The sequence below is a fragment of the Sphaerodactylus townsendi genome, linkage group LG05 (assembly GCF_021028975.2).
Source record: "Sphaerodactylus townsendi isolate TG3544 linkage group LG05, MPM_Stown_v2.3, whole genome shotgun sequence".
NCBI lineage: Eukaryota > Metazoa > Chordata > Lepidosauria > Squamata > Sphaerodactylidae > Sphaerodactylus > Sphaerodactylus townsendi.
In genome coordinates, this window is record NC_059429.1 from 9575431 (window position 1) to 9599719 (window position 24289).

General features: G+C 50.1%; 1 protein-coding gene across 1 annotated transcript; it reads left to right on the plus strand.

Annotated features, from left to right (window-relative positions):
• Positions 1-1682: 1682 nt before the first annotated feature.
• LOC125433512 (hippocampus abundant transcript 1 protein-like) lies at positions 1683-22875 on the plus strand. The gene is made up of 12 exons (XM_048498059.1): positions 1683-1962; positions 4290-4385; positions 5603-5665; positions 7822-7949; positions 8651-8765; positions 10092-10310; positions 12269-12382; positions 14839-14910; positions 15832-15950; positions 17771-17878; positions 21042-21220; positions 22307-22875. Exons 1-11 carry the CDS (start codon positions 1876-1878, stop codon positions 21208-21210), a joined length of 1290 nt encoding a protein of 429 aa, XP_048354016.1. The 5' UTR covers positions 1683-1875; the 3' UTR covers positions 21211-21220; positions 22307-22875.
• Positions 22876-24289: the final 1414 nt, after the last annotated feature.

Here is a 24289-nt window from a genome sequence, read left to right on the forward strand (position 1 = left end):
GTGTGAACAGGATTCAACCTGATGAAAGTTTCCAGGAGAACTCTCACCCATTACAACCACAAAAACCCTTAACAAGGTGTCAAGGGCTTATACCAATCAAGGTCCGAGTCTGGTAGCCTTGTCTCCTCCAAACTACATGAGCTCTGCAGCTTTCAGTCTCCACCCCTTTCTGGGACAACCCATTCTGAGCATGGGGGTTACATAGACTTTGGAGGCGGAGCCTGCACTTTAAAGAGCAATCTGTCTGGGGAGGAGCAGCGGAGTCTTTGGCGGGGTCAGGGAAGGGCAGCTGAGGGCGCCCCCTCATGGCACGTGGCACACACCCTGACTGTCCCACGCTCGCTACACCTCTGTTGGGGTGTCTATGACTGAGATGGGATTTCAGATAATGACCTCCCAGTTCCCAGTTCAAAGTCAAACAAGTTGAGGTGAAGACACAAGATCAGATCTCCTGTGTATTTATTATTGGTACATGTTATAGGAACCATTCAGGCTGGGGGCAAAAGGAATAACTCTGTACAAAGCAAGCATATCCTTTATTGCCATATCAGGCAGGTAAAAACAGAGCCATATCAAGTTTTTAAAAAGGAAGAACAGTGATAACATATTAATAGAGTGGTAAAACAACATACATCAGCAGGGCTCATTTCACAACTCTGCGCAAACGCAACCTTATGGTGCAATACAAAAACATTTGTGACGATTTCAGTTATTTCAAAGTTGCAATTATTTGGAAGGAAGGTGCTTTTTATGGAATCCGAAAGGTCCTCATTAACTAATAGAGGCTCTAATACACAGATGTCAAACTGGTGGCCCTCCAGATGTTATGGACTACAGTTCCCATCATCCCCTGCCAGCAGGTTGGTCTGAATAACTGTATAAGAGGGACAATGAAAAACATAGGGAATAGATTCTGCACAGTTTATCTTACAAGGACAAAAAAGGGCACCTGAAAGGAGTTATCCCATAAATTACCTCTATGTCTATATGTTTTATTTCTTGATCATTTTCACTGACACTACATCAGTAATTCCTAATAAATATATTACGATAGTTGGTTTATGCACCAGTCCCAATTATTTGTGGTTTTGTACTAATTCTTAGCGTACATCATCTCTAAACGATACTCTCTGGGGCATACCACTATATCTCAATGCAATGCAAGCCGGTCCCAATGCAAGCCGGTGGATATAGAATATTGTGTAGAAATTATGCATGTATCCAAAGAATTAGTGGAATGAAGTTAGTGAAAATTATCAAGAAACATGTACGCTTTATAAGTTGTTGTTCCATATGATTTTATTCTTTTTCCCCCCTGAAACTTTAATATATACTTTTTTTAAAGGAAATAGAACAGGTCTACATAAAGGTGATTTATGAGGCAATTCTATTCAGGTGCTCTTTTTTTGCCCAACTTCATAATAATAAGCAGCCCTCAGGTTGTACGACTGCATTTTGTGTCTTTGTCTCATCCACCGGGAGATTGGCAACAGTCTGGAGGCGAGTGGGCGGGGCAACCATTCCACGGCGTTCAGTCCAGCTGCGCACGCACCTGCCTGAACAGCGCGGGGAGGTCCGTCAAGCTGAGACAAGCACGGAGGAGGGGCTTGCCTCACCTGCTCGCTACAAGCGCGCCGGACGGGATGCTTGGCAGGAAGTGGGCGGAGCTTCGGGCGGCGCGCGCATGCGCAAAGCGACCCCGGCGACTGAGGCGATGCCGGCGGGCCGCGACAAGCGGCGCCGGTGAGGGCGGCTGGGCGAGGGGGCGAGGGGGCGGCGGCGGCGGAGGGCGAGGAGGATGGGGGAGCCTCGGCGGAGGCGGCCGCGCAGGACGACCCGCGCCTGGACCGGCGGGCGGGCCTGGTCGGCCGCGCCATGACCGGCGAGAAGAAGAAAAAGAAGAAGCGGCTCAACCGCAGCGTCCTCCTGGCCAAGAAGACCGTCATCCGGGATGGCGCCGGCGTGAGTGGAGGGCCGCGGGGAGGGAGAGAGGGCTTCGGCTAGGCGGGCTTGGAGTCACCTGCACGACTGCCCCGCAGGGTAGGCCAGTGTGGCCCTCTCTGGAGCCTTGGTTATGCCGAGGGTGCTCTTCTTCTGAGGCCAACGCAATGGCTCGGTGTCTGTGTCTGTGTGCACTCGTCGTTTTGCAAGAGGTTTCGGAGGACGGGCATTGTTTCGTTTCCACCTCCCTCCTCCTCCCTTATCTTGCAACGTCAACTATACAGGGAAGGGAAGGGCGGGGATGTGAGTGGCCCAAGGTGGAGTGGGGATTTGAACCAGGTCCCGCAAGGCCTGCCCTTGACAGTCTTCTCTCCCCTTTTCTCTCTTCCAGCCCCCCTTCTGTTTCCCCTCCCCTTTTCTCTCTTCCAGCCCCCCTTCTGTTTCCCCTCCCCTTTTCTCTCTTTCTCCCCTTCTGTTTCCCCTCCCCTTTTCTCTCTTTCTCCCCGCCTTGTTTACCCTCTCCTTTACGAACATAAGACAGAGCCTGCTGGATCAGACCAGAGTCCATCTAATCCAGCATTCTGCTACTCGCAGTGGCCCACCAGGTGCCTTTGGGAGCTCGCATGCAGGAGGTGAAAGCAATGGCCTGCTGCTGCTCCTGAGCACCTGGTCTGCTAAGGCATTTGCAATCTGAGATCAAGGATTTCAGATTCTCTCTCTCCCTCTTCTTTCCCCTTCCCTTTTCTCTCTTCCCGCCCCTTTCTGTTTCCCCTTCTTTCCCTTCCCCTTTTCTCTCTTTCTCCCCGTTCTGTTTTCCCTCCCCTTTTCTCTCCTCCCCCTTCTGTTTCCCCTCCCCTTTCTCTCTTTCTCCCCTTCTGTTTCCCCTCCCCTTTCTCTCTTTCTCCCCTTCTGTTTCCCCTCCCCTTTTCTCTCTTTCTCCCACCCCTTGTCTTTCCTCCACCCATTTCTCTCTTTCTGTATTGATTGGCTCTTTTGAGAGCGGGGACATGATGAGCCTGTTTGGGGAAAGAGAGAGATGCTCCATTATGTAGCCTGATGAGACTATTTCTAGTGTCCATGAATGTACCTTGGAAAGTGCCCAGTTGTGTCTGAACCGAGCCAATCTACCCCCCACCGGGCAGGACCTGGCATCACGCATTGGAGAAGCGGCTGTCCTGATCTGAACTGTTGGTGGCACCCTTGGGGAACATTTGGATTCCCGCCTGAATCGGTTGGAGGTAGCTTGGGCACAAAAGGAGCTTTTTTCACGTTCCTCCTCCCTGCTGCTCCCATGGAGGAGTGGAGGAATCAAAACCCTGTTCTACAGATTAGAGTCTGCTGCTCATTGGAGGAGTGGGGAAATCAAACTGTGACTAGCCCTAGATCACCCAGCAGGCTTCATGTGCAGGAGTGGGGAAACAAATCAATTTCTCCAGATAAGTCTGCCACTCAGGTGGAGGAGTGTGGGAATCAAAACCCTGTTCTACAGATTAGAGTCTGCTGCTCATGTGGAGGAATGGGGGAATCAAATTGTGACTAGCCCTAGATCACCCAGCAGACTTCAAGTGCAGGAGCAGGGAAACAAATCAATTTCTCCAGGTAAGTCTGCTGTTCACCGCCATCTACCTCACAGGGTGTTTGTTGTGAGGGGGGAAGGGAAAGGAGTTTGTAAGCTCCTTTGAGTCTCTTTACAGGATAGAAAGGCCCCCTTCAGTCACCAACCCCTTTTAAAGCTATTTGTTCTCATGACCATCACTGTGTGACCATCTGTGTGTCAGGTCTCCCCACCCTCTCCATAGGCATCTTTTCCCCCCAAGACTGAAAAGGCCCAGACTCTCAACCTTTCCTCACAGGAAGGGTACTCTAACTCTATAATCTTGGATGTCTGAAGTATCCTTTTTGAGATACTGCAACCAGTACTATGTACAATATTCCACATGAGGCCGCATTGTGGCTTTATACAAGGGCATTAACCTTGCCATACAGGCAGAGAATGGACCAGCAGTGGCATAGTGGTTAAGAGCAGGTATACTCTAATCTGGCGGAACCGGGTTTGATTCCCTGCTCTGCCACTTGAGCTGTGGAGGCTTATCTGGGGAAATCAGATTAGCCTGTGCACTCCCAACACACGCCAGCTGGGTGACCTTGGGCTAGTCACAGTTCTTCGGAGCTCTCTCAGCCCCACCTACCTCACAGGGTGTTTGTTGTGAGGGGGGAAGGGCAAGGACTTTGTAAGCTCCTTTGAGTTTCCTTACAGGAGAGAAAGGAGATGTAAATCCAACTCTTCTTAGTGTACAATGAAGGCATTCCCTGGAGTGGGTGCTGACTTTTCTTCCCCTTTTTCCTAGCGACAAGGGATCGGGGAGCCCAGCGTGTACCATGCCGTGGTGGTGATTTTCCTGGAGTTCTTTGCCTGGGGGCTGCTCACCACCCCAATGTTAACTGTGAGTACACTTTCCTTGGTCACTAAAAGACCTGGCTGGCTCAGGACAGTATGCTGATGTGGGAAAGTCCCCAAGCTTTTGTGTTGCTTCCCCCCCCCCCCCCGTCACCCCAGTTAAACTAGTGTTTAACCTTTGTACTTATTAAAGCAATTTTGTGTACATTTTAGTAGTATTAAATAATGTACTTGCTCGTGTGTACATTATGGAATCATACATGCCCAAGTCACAGTGAAACTTTTTGGGCAAGCAATTTTTGCAGTCTTACCTGCAACATGTTTGCCTTCTGCATCCACTGGTGGTATCTTGACAACCTGTAAATTGACAGAAATGGATGCTTTCGTGTCCTTCGATGCTTTCTCTAGCGCCCGTCCAATTGTGCTTTTGAGGTGGCTGCTGTGATCCAGAAGCCAACTCAACAAGGCCGAGATCATCCGAAGGAAAGTGCTTGTAATGTGGCTTGGTGTTTTTATCTCTGGTGAAGCTGAAGTATCAGGAAACTGTTGCTCTTGGAGAGTCAAACGGTATTCTTGGCTTTGTTTTCCAGAGCCAGCCTGGAATACAGCCTTTGCTTATGGAATACAGTGTGCCTTTAATCTTGTTCATGTTGATCGGTTATTATCTGGAAATTTACCTTGCCCAACCAGTTTATCGTGTTAGGCTTTGACAGTGAGGGTTGGGATTGGGGAGGAAAAGCAGTAATACAACTCTGAAACTATCAATGTACACAGAAGTGGGGAGAGAGTCTGCAGCTTTGGGCCTGGCTAACTTTCCCCATCCAATTAGATGCGGTTCCAGTTTCTGTAGTTTATTTATTTATTTTCTTAAACTTTTATACCGCCCCATCCCGAAGGGCTCTGGGCGGTGTACAACACAAGGGAAAACAATATAAAATAACGAAGACGTTTAAAAGCAGCGATAACCGTAAAAAAACTATTTCTAATAAATATATAATAAGTCTCAATAAGATAAATGGCGTTCGACAGTCTATTATTAAAATTCCCTCCCCTCCCCCGAAAGGGAGGAGTGGCGTCCAGTATTCTAGTTTTAAAATTCCCTCCCCCTCCAAAAGGGAGGAATGGCGAGTCTCATTGGATGACAGTTTCTCAGGAGAATGTTCTCTTCTCCCTCCCCTCCTAATTTCCAAACATCTCTTTAAACTCAAATTCAGAGAGTTTGTGGTTCAAAGGAATTGACCGTCTTGTTGCTTCTCACTGCAGGTCTTACACCAGACTTTCCCTCAACATACCTTTTTAATGAACGGTCTGATCCACGGAGTCAAGGTAAGGACTTCCAGGGGCCAGTGTCAGAGGATTGTGCTTGCGGGAGGGAACTCTGTTTTCTGGCTGCATGGGAACTGAGCTGACCTGTTTTTCTTTTAAGGCTGCTGCTCAAGTTCAGACTAATATGCATCTGGATTTGATAAACGGGAAGAAGGTGCTCTTTGGTCACCCCTTCCATGCCTGTTTGTGGTTTAAGTGGGAATTCTGATGCATGCTTCTCCCTGAATCTCTAAAAAATCTTGCCACATGTTTTGCACTTGATGTGAGGCCTCATCCGCTTGGCTGGATGGAAACGGGGCCTCGATATCATCTTTGTAATGTGTAGGGTTGGTGTAGAATGAAGACATTCCCTGAAGTAGGGGCTGACCTTCCTTCCCCCTTTTCACAGCAACAAAGGATCTGGGAGCCCAGCGTGAGAGAACTTGCCCTAGGGCAGTTTGGTCATGGACTTAGTAACTAAACTGGGAAATTCACCCCCCACAGACACAATGATGGCCACGAGAACAGACAGCTTTAAAAGGAGTTGGTGACTGAAGGGGGCCTCCGCTTATATAATCAGCAAATCTCTAAAACCCAATTAGAAGAAGGGAAAGACTTTGGCCTCTCTGCTCAGTTTGTTTGACACTTAGCATGTGGCTGGCCGCTCTGTAGAGCCAGATGTTGGACTAGATCAGGGGACTGGACTAGATCAGTATGGCAAATTGGCCATGCTGGCAGGGGCTGATGGGATTTGTAGTCCATGAACATCTGGAGAGCCGCAGGTTGCAGACCCCTGGGCTAGCCAGCGGTATATTTATTTATTTATTTTATTGTTTCGATTTATAAACCGCCCCATCCCCTGGGGGCTCTGGGCGGTGAACAACATTCACATGTACAATTAATTAAATCGATAACAACAATATAATACTAAAATCCATTAAAAGCTACTTAAAAACAGCGGTTAGTATCATAATAGGTGCCCTATTATGGCCACTTCAGTTAAGATCACCCCAGTAAAAAGAAAAGGGAGGGGTCAGGTTCCTCTCTGGGAGGATAATAGGTGGTAAAGTGCATCAGATGGTATGTGCAAGAAGATGCAGGGGGGGAAGGAGAGGGGGAGGGGGAAGGGGGCGCCACTCAGCGACTGGACACTCCAAAGGCCCGGTGGAACAACTCGGTCTTACAGGCCCTGCGGAACTCACCAAGGTCCCGCAGGGCCCGGACAGCTGGAGGAAGAGTGTTCCACCATGCTGGGGCCAGGGCCGTAAAGGTCCTGGCCCGTGTGGAGGCCAGCCGCATCATCGAGGGGCCAGGAACCGCCAGCAAATTGGCCTCTGCTGATCGCAGAGGCCGAGTAGGGGCATATGGGGTAATGCGGTCTCTCAGATACGAGGGTCCCAGGCCGCGTAAGGCCTTAAAGGTTAAAACCCACACCTTGAAGATGATTCGGAATTCCACTGGAATTCTGAAATAATGTTTGAGAAGGAGGTATGTCCCCCCGCCATCTGTGTAGTGAACTCCATTTGTATTGCCATCTGTGTAGTGAACTCCATTTTTATCATCTGTAAATTGCTTACATGGAACTTTTTTCTGATGGGATTTGTAGTCCATGAACATCTGGAGAGCCACAGGTTGCAGACGCCTGTACTAGCCAGTGATATATTCTGAAATAATGTTTGAGAAGAAGGTATGTCCCCCCGCCTCCTCACACACATGCATTTGCAACGGACCACCAACTATCACCAGCTAAAGAAGCAGCTATAAAAACCGCCTCCCCTCTCCATAGCTTTCCATCAAACCTTTCACTGACTGGTCAGAGGGCGGAGGGTAATTTAACCCTCCAAGCGTTCATCGAGTATCCTCTTTCCTAAGATGATTCCTGGACTGCCATGATTTGTTTACAAGCAGTATTGCACATTGCTTGGTTGTATTGCCATCTGTGTAGTGAACTCCATTTTTATCATCTGTAAATTGCTTACATGGAACTTTTTTCTAGAGTGGTAGTATAGAAATGCTTCCAATAAACACCGAGGATTTCTTAAATTGTTGCCTCTTGGCCCGTCTGATTCTTGCAGAAGGGCCTTATGCAAGGCCTTGTGACCAGTTTTAAGGTATGGTGGCAAAAGAGTCCATACACTCTATGCAAGCTGAGATACCCCATCCCTTTCTCTTTGTAGGGTCTGCTCTCTTTCCTAAGTGCCCCATTAATTGGAGCCCTGTCTGATGTCTGGGGTAGAAAATCATTCCTGCTCCTCACAGTGTTCTTCACCTGTGCGCCAATCCCTCTCATGAAGATCAGTCCATGGTAAGTTCTGGGCTGGGCATACGAAGGCCAACGTGTGACCCGGGAGCATAGTCTAAGTGGTGGGCTGGCTTTGGCTCTAAATCCTGCCTGGCCCTTGGGTGCCACATTCCATTTTCTCTTATCCTCTGACCTGGCTTGTCAGTGAAGAGATGACAGTTCTGTACAGTGGAACCTCAGTTTTCGTCGGTAATCCGTTCAGCAGGAGCCGAAAACCGAGGCACCATACGGCCACCTACTTTGCAGTCCTGGGTCGCCCCCTAGTGACACGGTTTTGATGGACAGCAGGCGCAACACATAAATCTTATCCTTCAACCCTGAGAGAGGGTCTGTGCAGATCTAATCTGGTCAAACGTTTCTTAGGTTGTCTGTTGTAGGCAAGGATGGTTTCTTCATTTGTGTTGAACCACACAGTATCTCACGTTTGCATTGCCCAGTGCCCAGCATGACATACAGCTCTTCAGGCTTTGCGGCAGCCCAGAAATGGCCGTGCAGCCCCATTCCAAAGAAAAAGTCCCCACAACTCCCAGGAAAACACCAGCCCAGGCGTTAGATATGTCAGTGACTTGAGCGTGTCAGGGCAGGCCTCATCAGAGGTGGGGCCCACGGATGCTTGACTCGTGACAGGCTCTCCTTTTGCTTTTGTGAACTCTGTTTTGGATCCGCCTGGTATCTCTCAGCTCCCTTCCCTTTCTCTCTTCCAGGTGGTATTTTGCCGTCATCTCCATGTCTGGAGTGTTTGCTGTCACCTTCTCTGTGATTTTTGCCTACGTTGCCGACATCACGCAAGAACACGAGCGCAGTACCGCTTACGGCTTGGTGAGGCCTCTTGTTTTGCTGCCTGCTTTTCCCTGGCTTGTGCCCCCGGCTTCACTTCTTGGGAGGAGATGTGAATCTGCCATTTACAGTCTCTCCCGTTTACAGCGGGAAATTAGTGAGAGCAGACTTTTGGCTTAGCAAAAGGTCAGGCAAGCTCAGGGTCTTCGTTGCCTGTTTGTACCGAGATCAGCTTTTGCAAGAAATTCTTCTGGAGAGCAAATAAAGTTTAACAATTTTATTTAGCGATAATAGGGGCGCACAAGCACAGAATATTCGAAGTAGCAGAACACACACAGAGTCCTAGGATATAAGCAGTTTTGAGGGGATAGGTTGGGAATAGTGGAGGAATTGAGGGAATTCTTAGGGGTGATACTATTCCCAAGTGGCGTTGGGTCCATGAGTCCAGCGACCTGCATTGTTCTTCAGGGAAGCAAGGTACAAAGCAGGGGGCACGCAGCAGCAAATGAACCCCAAGGCAGTACCGGGCGGAACCATGTGGTCAGACCAGCGGTCCAGATACATTGAACGCTGCGTGTCAGGCAAGGACCTGTTTTATAGGGGAGATCGGGCCTTCTGGCCATGCTAAGAGAGCAGAATCTCCCAGGACAAAAGGGAATTCTGCCTTTCCAGGGAAAGACAAGAGACAGACATCAACCTTAATGGCTGCGCCATCAATCTAATGGTTGAGACATTAGCTTGATGGCCCACGCTTGGGAATGCCTGAAAAGGGGGAAGGTAGCTGATGGAATTACGGCTTTAGAATAATGACCATGAAATGAGGTCATTGTTAGGTTAGTCAGAGGAAGAAGTATTGAGTTAATGCAACCCTGGGCAGGAACGCTCGGGGCAAATACGTTAGCCAGTCCTTTGTCTCTGCAGTATAGTCCAGGGCTGGAGATGGGAACACTCTCCAGGGCAGGGGTGTTGTGTTAGGTTAATCCCACTAGAAAGGGTGTGAGATAGGTGCTTTGCATGGCAGAGACGGGCAAGGGCACGTCTCGACAAGTTTCTCTTTGTCCTTGTGGGTCGACTCAGCCCATGCAGAGAATGGGTTTCTCATTTTGGCACAGCACTGCTAGGCGCCCCAAGGGTTGGCCGGATGCTGACTTAAAAGCAAGGTTCCCTCAACCCACCGTGGGTTGGTCTGGTAACACTGGGGGTATTTGCACCTTGATTAAAAACAGTAGAGCTGCAGGTCCCATGATGGTGATGGATATTGAATTCCGCAGCTCGCTGGCCCTCAGTCCTGAATGTGCGCCTGAACACACTTGGGACGAAGGAGCAGTTAATGTTAACTAACCACCATTTTGAACGGGTGCATTGCAGGTGTCAGCCACGTTTGCCGCAAGCCTGGTGACGAGTCCCGCCATCGGCGCCTACCTGGCTCGCGATTACAGCGACACCCTGGTCGTGGTGCTGGCTTCCGGAGTCGCGCTGCTGGACATTGGCTTCATCCTATTGGCCGTGCCCGAGTCCCTGCCGGAGGAAATGCGCCCTGTGTCTTGGGGGGCACCTATCTCTTGGGAGCAAGCAGATCCCTTTGCTGTAAGTTGGGGAGGGGGCCGTGGATCTTGGCCGTCAGCTGCCAGAGCTTAAGTTTCAAGCGGAGGGTGGGGAGTGAGAATCCCGTGTTGTAATTGGGGGGGGGGGTGTCCTGTGCTGGAGAATTGGTGGCTGAGGGAGTGAGCAAATCAGTACAGCAAAATGATGGTATGTTAAATTGTCGAAGGCTTTCATGGCCGGAATCACTGGGGTGTTGTGTGTATGGCCGTGTTCTAGCAGCATTTTCTCTTGACGTTTCGCCTGCATCTGGCTGGCATTTTCAGAGGATCCACAGATACAGGTGAAACGTCAGGAGAAAATGCTACTACCGTGTTTCTCCGAAAATAAGACAGTGTCTTATATTAATTTTTGCTCCCCAAGATGCGCTATGTCTTATTTTCAGGGGATGTCTTGTTTTTCTGTGTTCTGTTCGTCGAGCATGCTTCCAAACAAAAACTTTGCTACGTCTTACTTTCGGGAGATGCCTTAAATTTCGCACTTCAGCAAAACCTCTACTACGTCTTATTTTCAGGGGATGTCTTATATTTGGGGAAACAGGGTAGAACAATGGTGGTGAACCTTTGGCACTCCAGATGTTATGGACTACAATTCCCATCAGCCCCTACCAGCATGGCCAATTGGCCATGCTGGCAGGGGCTGATCGGAATTGTAGTCCACAACATCTGGAGTGCCAAAGGTTCGCCACCACGGTACTAGAACATGGCCATACAGCCTGAAAACCATGCAACATCCCAATATCTATGCCAATAAAGGCTTGCTTAAATACAACATCCCAGTATGTTAAATGTTTATATAAACATACACCCAATAACAGTTAGCCACAGAAGTTTTGCAAGACAGCACGTATCCAATATTGGTGCTCAAATAACAAAAACAAGTCAATTAATCTCTGCGAACAGACAACCCCCCTGGTATTTTCTCATTTCGTTGAGCGAATTACTGTCCACTTCCTCAGTGTGGTGCCATTAGTCTTGTCGCCGCTCTGTAAGGTCACCTTCCCACTAATAGCATCCAAATTCATTATAATCTCTCACAACGAGGTGTCCCACCTGACAGGTAGCTAAGCAGTCTTCGTATGTTTATGTAAACGTTTAATATCTTGTCCTTTTGCAATACCAGCTTGCTAATCCTATAGAGTGTAGCCAAGATATAGACATTTTTTTTGATGCTGTGTCACTTTGACTTTTCTACACCTAGTCGGATCTTTTCTGTTTACCGTTGTGGCTGAGGGAGGGAGTCAGGATGTCTCCGGTTCAGATTTTGCCCCAATCATGAAGCAAACCAACATTGTTTCACCTGCATGAGATTGACAGGAACACGGTTTCACTTTGTCGGTAATCATGTGACAGTCTTGTAAGGTGGGCCAGTATCTTTCTTTTGGTGAGATGCTGATCTGTTTGCCTAGTTGAGCTCATGGAGGAGAGGAGGCCTGAGGCAGGGATTTCCCGACTTCCTTGCTCCCGTGTCTGTCTGTTGTTCTGGTCCTGCTCTTGCCTCCAGCAAGACTGGACTTTTGACACATCTGCCCTTTTTACCTTCTTTAACCTGAAAACTCCTGAGGGGAACACTTTTTTTAAAAAATCCCTTCCTACTAGGAGGCCAGAGCAGGAAATCTGGTTCTCTTTTCCCCATATTATCATCACAACAGTCCTGCAAGGTTGGTTACAAAGAGTTGACTGGCTTAAGGTAGCCTATTGAGCTGTAAAACTGTTTCAAGATTTGAACTCTTGTCTTCAAGATTGGTGTGGGCAACTTATGGTGCTCCAGATGTTCATGGACTACAATTCTCATTGGCCCCTGCCATCATGGTCATTTGGGCATGCTGGCAGGGGCTGATGGGAATTGTAGTCCACCCTGACTAGCCTGATGTTTTCACTGCTGCACCTGACCGGCAGATGTTTGGCGCCGTAATTGAAGTGGCACGTACTTTCCTCCCGCAGTCTCTCCGCAAAGTGGGCCAGGATTCCACTGTCCTCCTGATCTGCATCACCGTCTTTCTCTCCTACCTTCCTGAAGCTGGCCAGTACTCCAGCTTTTTCCTCTACCTGCGGCAGGTAAGCTGCCTTGATCGTGGGGCACAGACTTTGCATCAGACCCCGGGCCCGAAAACAATGGAAACCGTAGATTTGCTCTGAAGTCTTTATTTCGGAGCGAAAGGTAAACATCAGCAAAGACAATTCTGAAGAATCCCGTGAAAACTCCTTGCCTATATCCCCCACAGCATCCCCTCCCCCCGTAGCCCAAACGGTTCACTCTATCCCTAGAACAGTGATAAGCGAACCTTGTTGAGACCAAGCACCCAAACTGCAACCCAAAACCTGCTTACTTATCACAAAGTGCCAATGCGACAATTTAACCTGAATACTGAGGTTTTAGTTAGAAAAAATGGGTGGTTCTGAGGCATGCGTTACTCGGGAGTAAGCTTGGTGGTAGTTGTTGGCTTTGCTTTGAAGCCACCATGCAACTCTTCGAACAGGTGAATCACGACCCTAGGAGAGTTTACTCATAAGCAAGCCACATTGCCAGCAACTGAGCTTACTCCCAGGTAAAGGATTGCACTTTAGTTCTTTCCATGAATATCAGTAGGGTTTAACAGCGCTTAACAGGGTTACCTACACTGCTTCCCCAAAACTAGGTCTTAGGTTTAATGCTAATAATCGAGCCCAGCGGCCCAGGCCAGCCTAGATGTGGGGGGGGGATTTCCGATGAACTCTGTTTGTGCGTGCCCACAGAGAGGGCTCTGAGTGCCACCTCTGGCACCCGTGCCATAGGTTCGCCACCACTGCCCTAGAACAAAGCATGAGAGAGCTGGGAACCTTTCACACTTGAAGTGGCTCTTCCTGGCTCCAAGGACATAAACAGTGGGAGCCTGATAAGAAGAAAGCCTTACAGTAGTTCCTTTGCAAATGCCTGCCGCCCCTCAATTGTCAGGCTCAGGTGTGACACTTTGGTGGCAGCTGTCCCTCCCTCACTGTGGGCTCTGGTATCCCATTTGGGCTCTGGTGCCCTGTTTTGAAAAGGTAGGGTTGCGTGTTATCACATGATGGGTGACTGCCAGCTCCTTCAAGGGAACTATCACTTAGCCCACAGGTGTCAAACTCGTGGCCCTCCAGATGTTATGGACTACAGTTCCCATCATCCCCTGCCAGCATCATGCTGGCAGGGGATGATGGGTGTTGTGAGTCCGCGTACATTCTGGAGAGCCACCATTTGAAGTTGGACACCTATGACTTTAGCTTAACCCATCGTGGATGATGCAAGCTCCTTGATATTTTTTTAAATCAGTATGTAATTGAAGTAAACTATTAAGTTTTAAAGGTTTAAGTTTTTAATGAATTAAGCTGCACTCTTGTATTTTGATATGTTTTATTGGATTGTTATTGAATGTGCAGCCATTCTGTGAGCATGACTCCGTGCTAACCGAGGGGGTGAAGTGACTTATAAATCTCATAATAAATAAATAAATAAATAAATAAACTGTGTCAGATAGGTGGATCGTCCTGATCATAAGGAGGGGCCGAGGGAGGGACAGCCCAACAACCCGTGGTAACTCGGCCCATCAATTTAGACATTTTGACAACATGCCCACGTCTTCAGGAGCCTCGTCTGAGGCAGCTTAGAAAGAATAAAAGCGGCTAAAAGGGATAAACGTTAAAATCCAGCGTGGAAAAAGAAATCCTGGCATAAAAGCAGACGCTGTATTTAGTGTGGAGAAGAGAAGGTTGACACGATGGCCCTGTTTAAATATTTGAAGGGGTGTCGTGTCGAAGAGGGAGCAAGCTTGTTTTCTGCTGCTCCAGAGACTAGGACAAGGAATAATGGATTCAAGATTCCACCTAAACATTAGGAAGAAGTTCGTGGCAGTAAAGGCTAATTGACAGCGGACCACACTGCCTCAGTGGGTGGAGTCAGAGGTGGGATCCAGCAGGTTCTCACAGGTTCCCGAGAGTAGGTTACTAATTGGTGATTTTGCCACGTGATTTTTGCCTTAGTTACGCCCCTCCTCTGCCCCTCAGCAGTAGCGCGCAGAACTTGATGCAGTCTAGCAGGAGGTGCACACCAGCATGCGTGGCAGCTCCTGCGCCTTCGTACATTCGCGTTCCTCAGCCAAGGACCGCGAGCCCGGCTTTCGTCCTTACCACAGCCCTCGCCCCAGGAATGCCCGCTCCTGGAATGCCTGGCCAATATGCGCCCATTCGTTCCTCATACATCCTCATTGGTGCTACGCCACAGTTTGAATCCCACCATCGTGGGAACCTGTTACTAAAATTTTTGGATCCCACCACTGGGTGGAGTCCCCCTTTTTGGACGTTTTTAAACAGTGGCTGGAGGGCCCTCTGTCAGGAGTGCTTTGATGGGGTGTCCTGCATGGCAGGGGATTGGACTGGATGGCCCTTCTGGTCTCTTCCAACTCTATGATTCCGTATTGTGGGGGGCAGTATTTCTGTCTATCCAGCATTCAAAGTATGCTTGCCTTTAGGTCCATTGGTTTGCGTTACTGTCTTTGCAGGTCATCAGGTTTTCCTCGGAGACCGTGGCAGCCTTTATTGGTGTGGTTGGAATTCTTTCCATACTGGCTCAGGTGAGCACCTGGTTTTTCCCTCTGGACTACTAGGACGCTAATTCCTGCGCTGTGTGCCCTGGGCACTTTGACTCACTGTGCAAAATAAAGACTCCCACAAATGGAAGTGCTCCCTGACTTTCTGCTTCGGCCTTCTTCTGGAAGGAAGCAGGTACCTTTGTCACAAAGCCATAAGGTGAATCATCCACTTGCTCTCAATGCAGGGGTGTCACTCACAGGAGGCTTCCCATTTTGTCTCTGTTTGAATCACTGCTCAGACTATTTTAAAAATAAGTTTTTATATTTTATGAGAGTATAAACAGCAAAAAAAAAGGAAAAATAGAAACAATATCCCAAAGTCATTGCTGATACTTGACTTCCCACAACGGTGCTTTATTCAGGTACATCGGAGACGGAGTAAATCTCCCTCCTACATTGAGTTTCACTACTTGCCCAATTCTAAATTCATGGGCAAACCAAGTGCCCTTCATATTATCAGGTGTTTTGAATGACACTGCATAGCTTAACGGCACTACCCTTGTGCCGGCTTTCCGAAAGCCCTTTCAGGAGCAGCGAGTGAAGTAGGAGGTTCAGAGCTTATGTATCTAATCCTGGAGGAGGAATGGGGTTTGATTCCCAGCTCTGCCGCCCTGAGCTGTGGAGGCTTGTCTGGGAATTCAGCCTGTGCGCTCACACACCTGCGCCAGCTGGGTGACCTTGGGCTGAATCACAGCTTCAGAATCTCGGTCCCCACCTACCTCCTGGGGTGTTTGTTGTGAGGGGAAGGGGCAAGGAGATTGTCAGCCCCTTTGAGTCTCCCTACGGGAGAGAAAGGGGGATATAAATCAAACTCTTCTTCTTTTCTTCTTCTCTCCTCTCTGAGACTTCCTTCTTTTTAAAAATGGAGAGTTAGAGAACTCTTGCTTTTCTCTCTCTCTCCAGACTGTTATTGCTTTCCCGGGATCCCACCTGAGGTCTGTTGGGAACAAGAACACCATCCTTCTGGGCCTGGGCTTTCAAATCCTGCAGCTTGCTTGGTATGGTTTTGGATCGCAGCCTTGGTAAGTGCCGGTTGGTGGACGGCAGCAATGCTAATCTGACTCCGAGGCGGGCTCCTGAATAAAAACGTTGGCCATTTTCAGGGGAGTTTTCTCTCTGCATGTCTCTTGGCAGTTTTCAGGGGAGGCGAAGGCAAGTCCTCGGTGCAAGCACGAAGTCATTTCTGACCCATGGGGTGACATCACATCAGAGACAGAGGTGGGATCCAGCAGGTTCTCACCAGTTCCCAAGAGTGGGTTACTAATTATTTGTGTGTGCCAAGAGGGGTTAGCTACTAATTGCAGGTCTGCTTTTCCCAAGTTGCGAGAAAATTCCACATTAGGTCAAAAGTCCTGTTGTTTCCTATGTGGCTGGTTAGCGAAGGTAGAAAAGCGGGATAATTCTCCTTGTTGAGGCTGTTTTAAGAAACATGTTTTTAAAGAAATATGGTAAAGTTCCTTGTATCCCTTCTTTTGATTTCTAGAAACAAAATCAAAATTATTTGAAGAGTATTTGACAGGCAGACAGTCAATTAGAGGAGAAATAGTAGTTTCTGTTGGCAGTAGACAATAGGACTTGCTATAATGAGTTTAAATTATGGACAGAAAGATACCAGCTGGACATTAGGAACTTTTTTCCCCAGTAAGAGTTTTTTACAGTAACAGAGAAATTATTAATGCCCCGCCCCTGAAATGCCCAGCCACTGACCCTCGTGGAATTGCTCCATATAAGCCGCCTGTTGGCTTAAGCGCATGACTGTTTGAATCCCACCACCATGGGAACCTGTTACTAAAATTTTTGGATCCCACCACTGACCACAGATAACGTTTGTGGGATGGTTTGCCATTGCCTTCCCCAGTCGTCTACACCTTACCTCCCCCACCCCCCCACCCCCACCCCAAGATGGCCATCTTAGTCAACTTTTAGCTGGTTATCTAAGTCTGGCTTCCATCAGGTTCGAACTCAGGTCTTGAGGAGAGCTTGGGTTGCAGTACTGCAGGTGACCAGCCTGCGCCACGAGGCTCCTTCTCAGGGGAGAGCTCAGCCTAAACTTGTCCTGAGGTTGAACACCTGATAATTGTGTGGAGACCAACCTATACTGGCCGACGCAGGAAGCTGGCATCCTCTTACTTCCTCACGTCCCTGTTTCAGATGCTTCCTTAACCCAGATGTGTTCTGCAAGTGTTTAGGGCAGGGGTCAGCAACCTTTACCACCCAAAGAGCCATTTGGACCCGTTTTCCACGGCCCCAAAGATCTACCAGAGCCAGAGGCTCCCACATTACGGGAGCCGGCCTCGGTTCAACTCCCTCCACTCACCTTTCCCTTCCAGTGCTGGGCGCCCGGAGGCGCATGAGCAGAAATCTCCCTCTATACCCTACAGGAGCAGGCAGCCTGCCTGCTGCGTGGGAGCAGAGGGGAGATGGCAACTGAGGGGATGTAGCAGGAGGGGGGTGGCAAGCGGCTGCTCTGGGAGGGACGCAGCCGCGTACGCCTCCGACCTCCGGTGTACACCTTGCAGGCAGCCAAGTATAAGGCTGAAAGGAGCATATGCAGCTCCAGAGCCGTGGGTTGCAGACCTCTGGTTTAGGGTTAAGAGTCCTGGAGTAGAGTCCGCGAGACCCGGGTTCAAATTGCGACGAAGCTCTTTAGACAAGCTTGGGTCAAATATCTTGGTTTAACCTACCTCAAAGGGCAGTTGTCAGGATGGAATGGGGACAGGAGAACTGTGTGTGCTGCTTTGAGCCCTTTGGTTCAGGCCAAGATTGAAACAGCCTGGGATAGATGAGGGGGCTGCTCTGACCACTTTTCCCAGTCCTGCTCTTGCTTGTTCTTCCCCGGCAGGATGATGTGGGCAGCTGGGGCCGTGAAGACCATGTCGAAGGCATCACTTTTCCCGCCATTGAAGTGCCATGGTGTTTCCAGGAATGCCGATCCCGACTGTGCAGCAAGGTAGCGGCCCGTTTTTCACATTTTACGCCCGTGATCCTGTGTTCAAACTGCTCTACCAAGACAAATATAGTCCTGGCGGTGCCGTGTGTTCAAATACCGGTGCAAAATATCACTTTCTTCGGATTGCCCTCTCCTGCTGGCTACCCTAGAGAGGAGAAGCCAGAGGAGATGCGTAATGTGAACATTCCTCTCTGTATTTATATGAACCCCCAAACCAGAGGTGTATGGGAAATGAGCTCCGAGGATCACACTCCTCGCCGGGCACACACCCCCATCCCTTTGCCCATGTAGCAGGTGACATGCCTGGTGACATACCCCATGTCCCTATAAACCATACGCCTCTTCCCCAAACACACTTCCAATACATTGGGTTAAGGCTAGACACTGTTCTCGAACATACTCATTTTCCAGGCCCGTCTTGCCTGTTTTGCTCTGACTTCCAACTCTTGGCTCGGGCCAACTCTCTGTATCCTGTGTGACTTCTGGATGCTGGAGCCCCAGGGTCATCCTGCCATTACTCTTCCTTGGAGGACTCCTGGCTAGCTGACTCCAAGGCCACAACACCATGCCTGGGGCTTGAAAAGACTGATTCCCTTCCCTCAGCACACACACACCCGCCTAAATCCGTGATGGCGACGGAAAGTGCCATTAAGTTGCAGCCAGTGTATGGCGACCCAGTTGGCTTTCCAAGGCGAGAGATATTCAGAGGGGGTCTGCCGCTGACTGCCTCTGCGGAGCCACTTGGGACATCCCTGAGGGTCTCCCATCTAGAATTCCTCCTAAACTTCAGGACCTGAGCCCTGCTTTTAGCTTGAGGAGGTCCTGATGGGATGGGTCTAGCGGTAGCTGGGCCCAGGCGTAGAGCCAAACCGCGCTCTAGATGCGTGTATATATTCCTACCGAGCCTCCCTTCCCCCCCTTCCCACATCTTTAGCTTTGGATTTCCCTTCCTTTTTCTTGAAAACTTTTCAGGCTGCGAAAAGGCCTGTTCTCCGAAGTAAAACAGCTTGACCTGATGGAGACTACTTATACTTCCCAGGAGCACCTTGAGCCCAAGGTCCTCCTGGGAACTACAATTCCCTCGAGGCGGCTTTTACAAACTCTGCAAACAGGCCTTTTGGTAGCCTGAAGAGTTCTCAGAAAGAGAAAGGAACAAAGGGTATAGTGTGGGAAAAGGAAGAGCCCATTACAAGAGGCGGGGAAAGAGGAGGAGAGACCTGGGGCTTGATTTATAGCTGCGCCCCAAGCGTACTTGCCCGTGCAACGGCGCAGTATCACACACACACTCCCTTGGCCAACCTTGCCACTGGAGTCTGGCCCAGGGGGTGGGGAACCTAACGGCTCTCCAGATGTTCAGGAACTACAGTTTACATCAGCCTCTGTCAGCATGTACAATTGGCCATGCTGGTAGAAGGGGCTGGTGGGAGAATTGTAGTTCCTGAACATCTGGACCCTGAGCTGGAGCCCCTAATTCCTGGTCTGCTAGCCCTGAGAGACATCCACGTCAGGGCAGTTGGTTAACATGGTCACACATCTCTTTGTATTTGGAAATCTCTCGAGTAAGAAGAGATCCCTGCCCTGCCTCCAGGTGGCCCCGTTTCCTTGCTTTCAGGAGCTGGCGACTTGACAGTTCAAAAGAGAGACTGGGTTGTTTCTGTCCTGCTCTGAGCCAGGGCACCCCCTCTGCTTCAAAGGTGTCCAAGGTTGGGGTGCCTAGGAGATGCCTCTTGAGCCCCTTTATGGGATTGGGTGGGCCTTCACCATATCCAGCAAAGCTGCTCTGAAGCAAAAAAGACATGATCGCTAAGCTCAGATAGGTTATGCCAGAGGATGTGTTAAGTTTAAGACCCTTGTATTGCATAGTGGGAAAGAGTAGGTGGACTCTTACCCGATTAACTGAATTTGTTTCCCCCCACTCCTACACCTGAAGCCTGCTGGGTGACCTCGGGCCAGTCACAGTTCTCTCTGAACTTTCTCAGCCCCACCTGCCTCACAAGGTGTCCGTTGTGGGGAGAGGAAGGGGAGGAGTTTGTAAGCCCCTTTGAGAAACCTAACAGGACAGGAAGGTGGGGTGTAAGTTCAAACTCTTCTTTCTCTTCCAAGTGGTTAGGAAGGTGGATTCTACGTGAGAAGGCAGTAAGAAGAAGAAGAGTTTGGATTTATACCCCCCCTTTCTCTCCTGCAGGAGACTCAAAGGGGCTTACAATCTCCTTGCCCTTCCCCCCCTCACAACAAACACCCTGTGAGGTAGGTGGGGCTGAGAGAGCTCCGAGAAACTGACTAGCCCAAGGTCACCCAGCAATGGACTAGTGTGATGAGATGCACAGGCTAATCTGAATTCCCCAGATAAGCCTCCACAGCTCAGGCGGCAGAGCTGGGAATCAAACCCGGTTCCTCCAGATTAGATACACAAGCTCTTAACCTCCTACGCCACTGCTGCTCCAGTCTCCTAGTCTTAAGAGACCCAGTGTGGTGCAGTGGTTAAGAACAGGCGGACTCTACTCTGGAGAATCAGGTTTGATTCCCCACTCCTCCACGTGACTGGCGGACTGTTATCTGGAGCACCAAGTTCGAATCCCCACTCCTCCACGTGAAGCCTGCCGGTCACAGTTCTCTCGGAACTCTCCCAGCCCATGCAGCAGCAGGCAGTGGCCGACCACCTCCGGATGTCTCTTGCCTTGAGATCCTCGTGGCCAGGATCCGCTGTGGTTTTGAGCCTCTGGTCACATGAGGAATTTTGACACTGCTCGTCGGCAGCAAAAACAGAACTGCTGCCACGAAACGATTGCCACGGCTTAACAGTGGTAGCAGTCTATCAGAAGCTTTGCTGGGCAAAAGCCCCATCTGGCTCCACACACTCCCTAAAATCACTTAGCGGGCTCAATAAAAGGTGTCAGTGGGCTCCGTGGCCCCTACAGGTCCCATGTTGGAGACCCCCCCTTGCCCACTACCCGAGTTGCCGTCAGTCAGTTGTGCCGTGTCAGCAGTGACAGCACTCACAACAGAGGTTTGGCGTTAGGAAAAACAGACCGCACCCAACTGGGGTCAGCCATTACCGTGTGTCCCTGCAGTGCCTCATTTCTACCCCTGCGGTGTGGCTAGAGAAGCACAGGTGGGAGGCTTTGCCCTGGCCTCCCTGCTCACCCTTGTTCCCTGTGTCTAGGTGTGGTTCAAGGGATGATCACCGGGATCCGGGGCTTGTGCAACGGGCTGGGCCCCGCCCTCTACGGCTTCGTCTTCTACCTGTTCCACGTGGAGCTGGAAAGCGAAGATATGGCCGGTGGTGGAGCCCTGGGCAAAGCCTCCTAATAGAGCCAATTTCCATGGCTTAACCAACTGATGAGAGTAGCCTTGGGTGGGTGGGTGGGTGGATACATGCATACAATTCCTCTCTCCCCGGTCATCCACCACCATTACACCATTACGTGGATGGATGGATGGATGGATGGATGGATGGATGGATGGATGGATGGATGGATGGATGGATGGATGGATGGATGGATGGATGGATGGATGGATGGATGGATGGATGGATGGATGGATGGATGGATGGATGGATGGATGGATGGATGGATGGGTGGGTGGGTGGGTGGGTGGGTGGGTGTGGGGGGGCAGTTGTGCAAGTTCTCTGGGCAAGCGGGGCTTTCACAGAAGGCGGTGATGCCCAGCCTGTGTTTTCCCCCCCTTGCTTGGGAGACACTGTGAAGGGACCTGTCAGTCTGGTAAGGGGTGGGGCTGAGAAGAAAGGGGCCGGCTGGCACCACTTCCACCACTGCATCTGCTCCTGTTGGCAGCAGAGGATAGGACCCGCCATAATGGGTTTAAATTACGGGCAGAAAGATTCTGACTGGAGATTAGGTTTTTTTACAGTAAGACCTGTGCAACTGTGAAATCAGCTGCCTAGGGAATTGGAGAGCTCCCCCTCACTGGCAGGCTTCAAGCAGAGGCGGGACAAACACTTGCCTGGGATGCTCTAGGCCAGGCGTGGCCAACCTTCGGCGCTTCAGATGTTCGTGGACTACAATTCCCATCAGCCCCTGCCAGCATGGCCAGATGGGAATTGTAGTCCATGAACATCTGAAGCCATCCCTGGAGTTAACCACCTACTTCCCTAGCCCGTGGTTGCGAACCTTTGGCACTCCAGATGTTATGGACTACAATTCCCATTGTTCAGCCCTGCCAGCATGGTCAAGTGGCCATGCTGGCAGGGCTGATGGGAATTGTAGTCTGATAAGCCCATCTGGAAGTGCCAAAGGTTCGCCACTGCACTGCTCTAGGCTTTGATCTCCCTGCATTGAGCAGGGGGTTGGACTCGATGGCCCCTACGGCCCCCTCCATGATTCTGTGTATTTTCCAGACGGGGCTCCCTTCCCCTTGTTTGGCTTGACTTTTCCTACCGGCTGTTTTTGTTCTTCACTTTTGTCTTCTAGAGGAGCATCATCCCGGGGCCCCCTTTCCTCTTCGGAGCCTGCTGCGTCCTCTTGTCTCTCCTCGCGGCCTTGTTTATTCCCGAGCACAGCCCTGCCTTGAGGTCAGGCAGCCACAAGAGACACAGCAACGGGGCCCAGGCCCATATCCACGGCCCCCCAGGGGCGGGCTCGGACAGCAAAGAGCCTCTACTGGAGGACAGCAGCGTATGAAGGGAGCGGAGGCCGCCTGGAGCTTCGACTCTTGCCGAGGACAGGCCACGTGGCCCAGATCGACAGCGGAGGGACAAGAAGGTGGTGGGATGATGCTGGGGTCCCGGGATGGTGGAGGGAAAGCGGTCCCTCCTGGAGCCAAACGTATTCATCTGCGGTGGAAGGCCCTGCACCGCTGGGTTCCGCAAGAAGGGAAGGGGTCTTTCAGTTTGCCAAGCGGAGGACGTTGACACTCTCTTAAATGCTGACATAATGGGGAGGGGGGTCGACCTGCCAAAATAAACCCCTCTCCTGACCAGTCAGAAGACGGGGGTGGTTCTCATTCCTGCTCTTTTTAATAAACCAAGACCAAACTGAGGTGTGAATCACCTACAGAGCATTTTTTATTTAAAACAAAAAAAGCACGTTGCTAATAACGCCTTCTTGCTCTGTAGCTAGGCAGTGGCGGGGGGTTGTGCTACTGGAGATTTCAAAGAAGTAGCCACCTTAGTCCCTTGCAGCAAGACAAAATCGAAGTCCCGGGGCACCTTGGAGATTAACAGTCTCCATTTCTGTACGGGTTTTCTTGAGTCACGGGAGCACGTGCAGCAACAACGGTTTTTAGCCTTTCAGGTGCCACGAAACGGTTGAGTCGTCAGGCCATCGATGCGTTTCGTCGGCAGGAGAGGCAGAGGGCGTCAGCGCTTCCGTGGGCCACGAGGCGTGACCTCTGCTGGGGAAGTTGGCCCTGCTGCTGACCTCGGGAGGAAGTTCTAGTCCCTCCTCCCAGTTGATAACAACAGTCTTTCTGCTCTCCCTCTTAATCCCTTTCAGGTTTGTGGGGATGTCCCAGCGTCCAGCCTGCTAGAGCTGTCCCTGTTCATTCTCAACAGCTAAAGGATTTTCCCCAGTTCACAGAGGTCTATCTGCCCATTCTAGGAGGCCAAACGGCATGAGCACTTAACCCCGCAAAGGCAAACACCTCAGGGATGTATGATCCCTAGTTTTGGCCAGTTACACCAGATCTGATGGCTCCCAGGTTGCCTGAAGAAGCTATGAGGTGAGGAGAGAGCCAGAATCCTTTTGGTTTAGCAAGAGAAACCGTTAGTGGGCATGAAATGCCTCCCACTCACCCCACCCCGCCTCTTTGTGGATGAATATTCCCACTAATACTTGAGAATTTACTCTCCTGCAGTTCCTGGTGCTAGGGAACCCTCAATGAAAGAGAAGGAACAGGGTGCCTTCAGAGCTCCTCCCCCCGAGGGCTGCGTGGTGTAGAGGTGCATTGCGCACCTTGGCTGGGCCAATGAGGGGCTTACCTGCCTCTCTGGTGCATAAACCTAGTGTCATCACTGAGGCACTGAAGAGGGCCAGGCTACGAGGTGCTACCCCGTGGACAGATGGTTTGTTGCTTTGGAAGAGAGATGAAATTTCTGGAAATGTTGCAGCAATGGAGAGAGAGAAAAAAGCCCCACCCCTCAGTTTTTTCCTCCTGAAGTTTAGGGAACAAGCAAATACATTCAAAACGTTGTTATCCATAACGAGATTAGTTTTACTGCTTTTAATAACAGCAAACTCATCGTTTATAACAATAACAAATTGTACTGTTTGGCATATTTATTAAACTTAAAAATTATAAATGCCTTTCAGTTTTAGCTGGAAGTGGAAACTTTCACACACAGATAGCTGCAAACTGCTGTACTGTTGACTACCTTTAGGTCTTACATTTCAGTTTTATGGTCACCAAAGGGAAGCAGGTGGAATCCACAAGCAAAGAGGGCCCAGTCCACTT

Excerpts from the sequence above, each read along its gene's own strand:
- LOC125433512 (XM_048498059.1), top strand. The coding sequence starts at position 1,876 with ATGACCGGCGAGAAGAAGAAAAAGAAGAAGCGGCTCAACCGCAGCGTC. Across the intron at positions 7,950-8,650 it reads CTCATGAAGATCAGTCCATG|GTGGTATTTTGCCGTCATCT; the intron begins GTAAGTTCTGGG and ends TCTCTCTTCCAG. Across the intron at positions 17,879-21,041 it reads GATCCCGACTGTGCAGCAAG|GTGTGGTTCAAGGGATGATC; the intron begins GTAGCGGCCCGT and ends CCCTGTGTCTAG.